This window comes from Hippoglossus hippoglossus, chromosome 7 (assembly GCF_009819705.1).
Source record: "Hippoglossus hippoglossus isolate fHipHip1 chromosome 7, fHipHip1.pri, whole genome shotgun sequence".
NCBI classification, from domain to species: domain Eukaryota; kingdom Metazoa; phylum Chordata; class Actinopteri; order Pleuronectiformes; family Pleuronectidae; genus Hippoglossus; species Hippoglossus hippoglossus.
Genome location: NC_047157.1, coordinates 26708373 through 26718372, shown reverse-complemented (window position 1 = coordinate 26718372; position 10000 = coordinate 26708373). Strand labels below are relative to the sequence as shown.

The following is a 10000-nucleotide window of genomic DNA, read 5'->3' as shown; positions in this document are numbered from 1 at the left end:
GACATGTATTTATTCCTCCTGTTCTTTGTTTCTGAGTCACGTGTTCAGATGAATCAGTTTAATCTCTGTTTAGCTTAGCTTAGCTTAGCACAATATCTTGAAGCAGGGGGAACTGTTAGCCTCTAACAGCGTTACAATGTTTTATTGAGTGTTTCAAACAGTCAGCGCATCCAATAGAATGTCTAATATACGGGCTTCGCTAGAAGCTAATAGCTGCCAGTCAAACTTCACTGATTGTTAGCATTAGCTTTATTATTAGAGGTAAGACCCTGTCTGATGTACACGCTGTAGCATGTTGACTAGCTGCAGTTAGCTTAGAGTTATGCAGCGTTCCATTAAACCTCGGAGCTCGGAATATGGAGATGGCTGCTCCGGATATCAACTGTACTGAAAGGTGAAGTTTTTACTGTTTAGCAATTCTGTCATTAAATGTGTCGTACACATAGTACTGTCCAGTTACAGTCTGTGGACGTTCTACTACGGTGTTAATATGCGTGAAATGCAGCGTAATGCATTTTTATGAACTGTTTCTGTTAGCAATTGCTAGCTGGCTAACGTAAACATTGTTCCTGTGCAACTGGAACTCGCTAGCTTCAGGGCCAGTGAGTTTAGCGTTTGTCTCTGGGTTAAGTTTGCATAGCATAGCATAGCACAGCTGACTTGACTTCCATTTAACTTCTGGGTCTAGTTAGCATAGCATTAGCTTCAGGATCGGCTAGCTTCTCGGGGGTCACCTCCTGGCTATCTAATTATACGATAAACTGTGCTAAGCAATGCTAACCTCAGAGATGAAACTGGCCTGATAATGTGACTCTGGAGAAAACAGAGTGTGTCATAACTTTCCTAAAGTGTTCGCTTGACCTTTAACCTTAAAGCACATTAAGACACAGCTCAGTCCCTTTCACTGAGTCTTCCAGACTGAGCAGCTGTTTGTGGTTTATTAGATGACGTCGTTGTTATTATTTTGTTTTCAGACTCTGATCAAGTTCATGTGATAATTGTGTTTGTGAGAAAAGTCGTCTTTAAATAAACAAACGTTTTCATTCAGTTTCGTTATCAACAAAATGTTAGTTCATCATTTGAGTGTTTGACTTGTTAAAGTTTCAGGTGAATGATAAATCATCTTTCGATCGACTTGTATCGAACCAAACCTCCGACCAATCGGGTCATGTGTCAGTGATCATGTGACGTCAGGTGATGCTTGCGACAACGAGAAGCGCCGTACTGTCAGCTACGCTACTAGACCGGCCATGGCATCAAACCAGCATGAGGTTTGGTTCGATGTGAGACTATCGATTGCTTTTCCTGGTGTCCTGGATGTTTAATCTGAATTTTTACAACTGAATTTTTGCAGTTGAATATTATACTTTGAAAATTTGAATACTGAAATTCAGTGGCAAAAAATACAAATGCATAATTTCAACGTAAAAAAATTCAGTGCTACAAATTCCAAGGCTTTAAAATGTCTAAATCTGATGAGACTGATTTACTTCCAGAGTATGTGTGTGTGTGTGTGTGTGTGTGTGTGTGTGTGTGTGTGTGTGTGTGTGTGTGTGTGTGTGTGTGTGTGTGTGTGTGTGTGTGTGTGTGTGTGTGTGTGTGTGTGTGTGTGTGTGTGTGTGTGTGAATAAGAGCAGAGAGGAGAAACGTTTGTGGTGACACTGACTTTATTCATGAGATAAAAGTTTTTATTTTAACAGCAGACACAAGAGTGATCACATGACAGAGCTGTTGCACACAAGCTGAAGTACATGAACACAACAACCAATTAAAGAGCTGATGAGCCGTTGCCATGGTTACCATCATTGTCCATCACCGGTCTGTCTTTTTCAGAGACACACAGATGATGAATGGACATCTGGGCGGGGTCAATTACAACTGGAAGCTGCAGACAGTGTTATTTTTAAAGACGCTCAGGGAGGATACGAAAGCTCATCACCATAGCAACAGCTGCTGAGGCTGATGGGTACTGTACTGTTTCATATCTGAAGCTGTTTCTACAGCTGTTTTTCTTCTTTCAAACTAAACATAATTTATAATTTAAACTTTATTCTTCAAACTTTCGGTTGAATTTTGACATGTTTCTCTGATCTGATCTGTGAACCATGTTTCACTACGGACTGAAGTTTGATTCATCACCTCAGCTTCTTTCTGGAAACGTTTAGGAAATAACAGATCAATCGGACAAGAGGTCATGACCTCTGAGTTATCAGTCGTGAAAACTCAGAGGTCACATTTACCCCCCCCCCCTCCTTTAACAACGAACGACTGGTTAAGATTTATTTTGACCTAAAGCAGCAAAAAACATTTTTACATAAACAGAAATGAGAAACCTAAAGAACGACACAATACTCCTCCTTTCCTCTCCCCCTCTCCCCTCTCTTCCTCTCCTCCTCTTTCCTCCTCTCCTCTCCTCCTCTCCTCTCACTCCCTCATGTAATTCACAATCTGATCGATCAATATTTGGGGGTCATAATTCATGGCGGCTCTCCTCCGGCGCCTACGAATCCCATGATTCAGTTCTTCCTCGGCTGCGGTGGCCATGGTATCAATGCGTTTCATCCTCTGCAGCCCAGCAGTGAGGGGACGGAGATTCTCCTCCTCCTCCTCCTCCTCCAGCCTCTTCACCCTGAGGAGTGGGGGGTCATTGCTAGGTGATGGAGGTGTCAGGTCGTCAAGGGAACGGCGAGTTCTCCTATGGGTGGAGCTAATGGGTTCAACTGAGGTGACAGACAGGTCTCTCCTCGCTCTGCGACCTGAGGAGTTCACCGGTGCGTTGTTAGGGCCGATGCTGGACAGTATCCTAGCAACCATCCGTCTGAGAAGGAGGAGACAAGCAGCATTAGCGTTTGAGTGAATATTTTATTATTAAAGTTTTTCTTCGGTGGAATTTGTAAATGAAGATGAGACTTGTTATGAAAGCAAAAGTAAAGGTTAAGTTCGGAGTAGACACTTCCTCCGAATCAGCTGATCGATTGATATATTGATCACCTCAGAGTGTCCTGGTCTCTGTTTAGTCCTCGTCCTGTCTGTTGGAGTTTCTCCTGTCTCGCTCTCTCCAGCAGGGTCTGAACCAGCTGAGGCTCCATCCTGTCAATCACAATGACAGTTATTGAGCGTCTTATTATTGATCATCTCTAACTCTGACAGGTCTCTCCTCACCTATCCATCAAGGTCTGAGCCAGCTGGGGCTCCAGGAGGCCCCACCATGCAGCCTGGGGCCTCCCCATGCTCATACCCCGCCCTGTCTCATCATAGTCTGCGGGGACCGGGCCCTGGAAGTCCCCAGGGGGCCCCTGATCCTCCTCATCCTCCTCCTCCTCGACAACCGCCATGTCTTCCGGGCCGACCAATCCCACGCTCTCTGCCTCGTTCAGGAGGCGTAGCAGAGCGGCCAGGTAGGCTGAGGAGACGTGTGATTGGTTCATTATGCTATTATTATTATTATTAATAATAAAATGTCTGCAAACTCTTTACATATAGAAAATATATTCTCTCTACATATAAAATTGTAACTAGCGTAAAGTGAAAACTCTTTTACCTGCTCGCTGCTCCTCTTCCTGTTCCCGCCTCTGGTCTCTGTCCACCAGTCGCTGCAGGGCCTGGTTCAAGCCCCTCCCCCTCCAGTCATCTGATTGGTAGTACAGGTCATTGTCCCCGCCTCCCCCTTGTATGTAAGGATATGACATCATTTGCTCCTCATAGGGCAGCAGGGCTCTGCGCTGGCGTCTGACTCCGCCCACTGACAAGTCCAGGTCACGCCCCCCTCCATGCCCTACAGGTAGAGACTGAGAGAAGAGGTCAGAGGTCACGGGGATCAACAACTGTTTATAGAGAGTGTGTGTGTGTGTGTGTGTGTGTGTGTGTGTGTGTGTGTGTGTGTGTGTGTTTGTGGCAGGGTCCAGGGAGATGTGCTGTTGCCATGGCAGCGTAACGAGCTGTTCTGTTCCTGCCTCCACTAATGTGATTGGACAGTGTGTGTTGGTGGGCTTGTTTTGATTCCTGGTGGGGACTCGTTGAGTTATTGATCAGAGTGACTTATTGACTAATAACTTGCTTTTTCATTGAGCCAGCAGCTTAAAAATTGACTCAGCAGATTAAGCAATGACTCAGCAGTTTGATCAGTGACTCTGCAGTTTAAAGAGTGACTCAACAATTCGAACAATGACTCAGGACTTCAGAGTCATTACCCTGCAGATTATAAACTGCCGTGTCATGGTCCCCTCTGTGGCTGCTGTCGTTAACAGATCAGATGAAAAGTGAAGCAGGTTTTTCATTTTCTGTTGTTTGTCTGGGATAAACAGAAGCAAACAGAGTCCCTGAGCTCGGACTCGGTGATTTATGGCTTTAATATCTCACAGACGCAGCAGCTCAAGGTTTATGATGTGGAGCTCTCTCTCTACAGAAGGACGTTACATCTGGAGCATCAGCAGCTGATAAGAAGGAAGAGGAGGAGGTCGTAATGAGTCTGAAGAGCATTACTGTTGGAATCAGACCTGTGTAGATACATGTCCGTCCATGAAATATAAACATATTAATCTATAAAATCCTGGTTCAGGAAAGATGTCGGACTTTATGGATAAATACTGAAATAATAGTATTGTAAGGTTTTGCTCCCATTGTCTTTTCTGATTCTGGGTCACAGTAACTGTTGAACATCAGGAAACATGGACTCTGGAACTAAGTCTGTCGGGTTTCACAAATAAACTTATTGTAAATATTACAATAAGTTTACTATTTTAACACCTAGAATAGTGATGTGATATGATTTCAGACTCCCCTAAAGTGGATCTTACCATTTCTCAGCCTTGACATTAGTGGAACTTCTCATTAGCCTGTAGTTAGCTTATTAGCTTGTTTAATACTCTGAATCAGGTTGTATGAAGAGTCTGAGCGCTAACAAAAGCTAGTTTTACTAGACACTTCCTACACACAATGGAAGCAGTTGACCAATCAGAGCAGAGTGGGTAGAGTTTCAGACAGAGGCTGAAATGAGGAGCTGCAGCAATGGATGAAGAAAGTAGAGTGTAAACACTTTACAGTGATAATATCAACCTGAACATGAACAGAATATGTCTCCTTTAACGTTGGTGATGGTGTCTGGTTCTAGCAGAGAAGTGCGTGTGTGTGTGTGTGTGTGTGTGTGTGTGTGTGTCTGTGTGTGTGTTTAAAACAAACTGACTTCCTGTCTGATTCTGTGAGGACGTGATGTGGAGGAGACACTCTTCTTCTTTTCAAACATCATCAATCTCAGAGACGCTGTTATTTAGTACAGTTGCTGCTCTTCATTCGGTAAATTTACTGGATTACTTAAGTACTTTATACTTTACTCACAGCTGAGAGATTAAGATCGCACCTTTAGCTTGAGCTGTAACCTCTTTAATTATGTGACGCTGTTGCTGTGGGTTACTCTCTCCTGTCGCTATGGTGACGACTGCTGCTGTAATGAAATGTTCCTCTGGTCACAGTGATTGCCCCCCCCCCCACACACACCCACACTCGTACACACACACATACACACACATGCACAAACGTTTGAACATAAACAGGCCGCAGTCTTCCATCAATGTCTGTTTCTCTCTTCACAAATTTTGCTGATCAATAAGTAATATATCAAATGGAAAACAGAACACACACAAACACACACACACACACACTGTGATGTAACAGACAGGTAGAGGATAAACAGCAGCAGCATCATTCTGCATCCTGATCATGTTACAGTGACGACGCAGCACTGTTACCATGAATTAACACATAATGACACATGTAAACATCCTCTCTCTCTATGTGCAGTGACTGTGACTCGTCCTTACCTGGGCGGTGTGGATGAGAGCGGTGCTGAGCAGCAGGTAGCTGAGATACGCCATGCTACTGACTGAACACACACACACACACACACACACTGACCGTGAGCACAGACACTCATCTGATAACAGAGAGAGAGAGAGAGCGAGAGAGAGAGAGAGAGAGAGGGAGAGGGAGGAGTGATGACTAAGGAGAGGAGAGGCAGTAAACAGATGAGGAGAGGGAGGAGCTATGAGGAGAGAGGAAGATGGAGGACAGGCGTGGGATGAAGGTGGAGAGGGGGGGGCTATAGGGTGAGGGAGGAGGAGGAAATTGAAGATGATGAGGGTGAAAGAAAGAGGAAGGGAAGAAAACTAGGGAAGAGAAAGAGGTTTTACAGCAACTCACGCACTAAAAAAATGACTTTTGTTCCTATATTTTCCTAAATCATTCATTCATTCATCCGGTTGTTTATAATATCATATATTTGTTTGTTACACTTATTAACCTGTTCATTTGTCATTTATTCTCTTTAATGTGCTCATCTTCTTATTCATGTTGTCATTCAGCCGTTCATTTGCCATTTATTCATTTACTCATTCACTGATGATTCACTCATCTGTTTATTTCTTCATCTGTTCTTACATTCACGTGATTTCATCCTGTCACTTATTTCTTCATCTGTCCTTTCGTCCACAGATCAGTTTACTTTTACTCTTTAAATTCATTCATTCACTCCTTCATCCTCCTCATGTTATGAACAGACACAGAATCAGAGACGAGTTTGTCATTTATTGAAATTTTCCACTGAATAAACACAAGAGGGGAGGTGCTTGGGGTCTCCATAGCAACAAGTCACACATACATCATCATCAACACTGTCAAAACCGTCGTCATGGTTACTGATGCAGAATATCATCACACAGGAAGTTACGTCACAGAGGCAGAGAGGAGAGTCACGAAGAATGACAAGAAGAATGAGAGGGAGAGAGAGAGAGATAAAGAAGGGAGAGGATGGAGAGAGAGAGAGGCGAGAGAGAGGAGAGAGAGGGACAAAGAGGAAAGAATGAAAAAAGAGAAGAAGAAAAGACTTGAAAGAAAATAAAGAAATACAAAGATGAAGAGACGAAGGAAAGAAAAAGAGAAAGTGAGAGTGATAGAAAATATATGGACAGGTAAAACACACACACACACACACACACACACACACACACACACACACACACACACACACACACACACACACACACACACACACACCTGTACAGGGAACAGGAAGTAGAATCACGCCGACCATCAGTCACTGAACTACACAGGAAACACGTCACCATGCGGAGGAAGATACCGACGCTAAAACAGCTTCACTTTCAGAAAAAACAACCAAAGAAGAAGCATCATGTTTTTTATCCTTTTTTCAGACTTTTACAAAAACAACTCACGGCTTCTGCTGATTGGCTAAGAGCCGCGGGGAAGACAAACATGGCGTCCGTCCACTGACAGAAACATCCGTCTGAAAACTGTGACGTTTATTATCACTTTTCGTAGAAGTAGAGTTAGCCGTGTGCAGCTCCTAAACAGGCTAGCTAGCTAAAATAATGTAACATAAACCAATAATTACAGACATATTTTCTGGATTTGGCTCGTGAAACACTTCCTTTTTTGTGTTTGTACTGATTAAAACTTTAGTTTACGAACTTCACATTTTATTTGCAGATCTCTACAACGTTTTAACTGAGGTCACGTGACGCTGCTGAACAAGACGCCTCCAAAATGGCCACATGTGGTTATCACGAACGTTCAAATCTCTGGAACGTTCTGTGATTCAGATTTTCCTGCTGAAGTGACACAAAGTGCAGTAAAAACCAGTAGAGTCGTGGGCTGAGTGAAAATATTTCAGACGGGTGTTTCTGCAGCTCTGCGTCCTCACAGATGATCAGAGATAATCTGATCTGAGAGCAGCCGCAGGAATGCAACAGCAGAACGAAGCTTCAGCTGAGCCCGTTACTCAAACACACAAACTGTGGAAACTGGAGGGATGAGGAGCCATGTTGGATCCATATTTTACTCGGGGTCACCTCGAAGCTGAAGTCCAGACTGAGTTTACTGCTTTTCCAGAACAACATCACTTCCTGTGTTGATAGTTACATGCAGCAAGACAAACAGCAAACAGCTGGGAGGTGATGCTTGAACTGGTTCTCATTCAGGTTCAACTCTGGTTTGAATCTGGTTTGGATCAGCTCAGTGTGAACCCAGTCTGAACAGCTTCGTGATTTGCCGATGTGGATCTGGTTTGTTGATGTTGGGGCGAAGCATACAGCAGGGGGCGAAGCAGATCCTCGGGTTCAATAGGAAACATGAACAAACAGTTGAGTCTATATTATATATCTGTTCAAAGTGATATCTATACAACACAAACATACATTCTCTTCACAGACTCCGTAATATGAATTTAACTCGGCCACATGATCAGAAGCTTCTGGTTGCTGTTGACGTGCTTTTTTCAAGTCGTGGATTTGTTATTTATAACTCTCGTTTGGATCATTTACACATTGACTCATTATATTGAACATCTAAACTCCCCCACCCTCAACCTCCCACCCCTCCCCCTCCCTCACCACGCCCCTTAACTTTGCAGACAGACAGGAGTGTTGCATTGTGGGTAGGTTGCAGGCGACCCACTCTTTGTTCACTCCGACGCCTCCTGTGGAAAAAAAACAAACATAAACAAAAAAAACAGGAGGAAATATCAGGAGCGTTTGTTGGGGACTATTTTCAGCAGTGGATGAATCTCTGTTTGGGACTCACCTGCTGCCTGTCACTTCACATCTGGTTAGAGAAGGAGGTGGGCGCCCCCTGCTGGGTGTAACCCTGACCGTACTCTGGATCCTGGAGAAGACACAGCAACAAACAACATGACACATAGAGACAACACAATATGGCAGTACATCATTTAGGGTACTGCAGTACATTAAACTCTGAGTAATGCATGACATTGTTAAGAGTACATTTACTCAGAGTACTGCAGTTGTGTAGTGTTCGTGATTAGCAGCAGAACAGATTGTCACTTGGTTGTGTACCTGCTGGTTGTAGTCGGGTTGGTATCCTCCCTGGTTGCTGGCGTACGGGTCTTGTTCGTATGCCCCCTGCTGGCCGTAGGCTTCTGGTGCAGCAGGTTTTTCCTGAGGAGGAGGAGGCCGCATGAAGGGAGCGATGATGCCCGTCTCCTTAAAGACGAACCAGAGGTTTCCGGCCCACAGAACCAGGTTGATGAATCCAAAAGCCTGGAGCATAAGAGGACGAAGGTTTCTCATTGGACACTTGTCTGAAATGAATTATAGGTAACGTAATATCTATGCTTTACTGTTGAACTCTGATTTAAACCAACATTTCATTAGAAGAAATGCAGCAACTCATAAAAACATGATGCTGTAACCATGGAAACGAGAGGTCGAGGTCGGATGTCTGGACAGAATTTGTCTTTTTTCTTTTCATAAATAAGAACTTTGTTTCTTTTATTCATTGAAAAAAAGAGTTATTGTAAAAAAACACATTTCTTGGATTACTGAAACTGTCCAACAGTTCCAGACAATAACCATCTCTGACATGATGCTGCGATCCCTCCACCAGTCTCACCACAGAGGTGTTGAGTCCAGACATGACCGGGTCATGAACTTCACGACAGGTGTTCCCCTCGTCAACGCAGGCAGGGATCAGAGTGATCACCTGGTCTGGATTTGTAGCTGTCTTCACGTCGGACAGACCTTTGGCCCAGGCCGCCGAGCTCACCAGCCACATGAAGGCGAACACTCCGGTCAATCCGAGGTCCTGAAACACAGAGTTAGTGAGTGACTCCTCCCACAGCTCACCTGTCACTGGGTGGGTGGTCATGTGGGTGAACTTACGACCAGCGGGCCTTTGTTGTTCTCCTTGTACTTTTCGAAAAAGAAGACGTAGATGCTGAGAGCGGCCATGGAGTAGAGGAAAGCGAATACGCCGATGGTGACAAAGAATTCGGCAGAGGAAGAGTAGTCGCCAACCAGGAAGAATTGATCCGTGGCTCCGCCCTTGCAGGTTGGGGCAAAGAAATTCACCTGGTGAAGTCTGAAAGAGGAAGAACATTAGAACCCTGCAGGGTTTGACTGGAGTTCTGTCAAGTCGACCAATCATTAGGCAACATGTGTGTTAAAAATATCGACCTACGTGGTCAGGGTAA

At 44.2% G+C, this 10000-nt stretch overlaps 3 protein-coding genes across 8 annotated transcripts in view; 1 reads left to right on the top strand and 2 right to left on the bottom strand.

Annotated features, from left to right (window-relative positions):
- Window positions 1-1510, top strand: part of lhfpl4b (LHFPL tetraspan subfamily member 4b) — a 5467-nt gene extending 3957 nt beyond the window's left edge. For all 3 annotated transcript variants that reach the window (XM_034591618.1, XM_034591616.1, XM_034591619.1), the window contains exon 8: window positions 1-1510. This exon is cut by the window's left edge. The gene's annotated coding sequence lies outside the window, so the exon portion shown is untranslated.
- Window positions 1511-1935: 425 nt separating this feature from the next.
- pcsk1nl (proprotein convertase subtilisin/kexin type 1 inhibitor, like) lies at window positions 1936-5970 on the bottom strand. 4 transcript variants are annotated; one of them, XM_034591609.1, is made up of 6 exons: window positions 5817-5970; window positions 3542-3788; window positions 3163-3403; window positions 2992-3090; window positions 2404-2818; window positions 2213-2357 (listed from the first exon to the last, which is right to left on the bottom strand). In XM_034591609.1, the coding sequence occupies exons 1-5, from the start codon at window positions 5868-5870 to the stop codon at window positions 2425-2427; spliced, it is 1035 nt and encodes a 344-aa protein (XP_034447500.1). In that variant the 5' UTR covers window positions 5871-5970; the 3' UTR covers window positions 2213-2357; window positions 2404-2424. The 4 variants fall into 4 exon arrangements, with proteins under 4 accessions (XP_034447499.1, XP_034447500.1, XP_034447501.1 ...); XM_034591610.1 differs by having other exon boundaries at window positions 2213-2365; window positions 2409-2818; XM_034591611.1 differs by having other exon boundaries at window positions 2409-2818.
- A 1091-nt stretch (window positions 5971-7061) lies between these two features.
- Window positions 7062-10000, bottom strand: part of sypa (synaptophysin a) — a 4548-nt gene continuing 1609 nt past the window's right edge. Inside the window, exons 4-8 of the mRNA XM_034591613.1 lie at window positions 9690-9888; window positions 9421-9612; window positions 8865-9068; window positions 8593-8673; window positions 7062-8488 (exon numbers count right to left, since the gene is read on the bottom strand). Coding sequence (XP_034447504.1) covers window positions 8608-8673; window positions 8865-9068; window positions 9421-9612; window positions 9690-9888 — 661 coding nt within the window. The 3' untranslated portion in view covers window positions 7062-8488; window positions 8593-8607. The remainder of the gene's footprint in view (window positions 8489-8592; window positions 8674-8864; window positions 9069-9420; window positions 9613-9689; window positions 9889-10000) is intronic.

What these genes read in the sequence shown, in the direction of transcription:
- pcsk1nl (XM_034591608.1), bottom strand. Translation starts at nt 5,870, where the DNA reads ATGGCGTATCTCAGCTACCTGCTGCTCAGCACCGCTCTCATCCACACC. An exon ending in CTCTCATCCACACCGCCCAG is followed by an intron (nt 3,789 to 5,816) that starts GTAAGGACGAGT and finishes CTCTTCTCTCAG; the next exon opens with TCTCTACCTGTAGGGCATGG. An exon ending in GGAAGAGGAGCAGCGAGCAG is followed by an intron (nt 3,404 to 3,541) that starts GTAAAAGAGTTT and finishes ACGTCTCCTCAG; the next exon opens with CCTACCTGGCCGCTCTGCTA.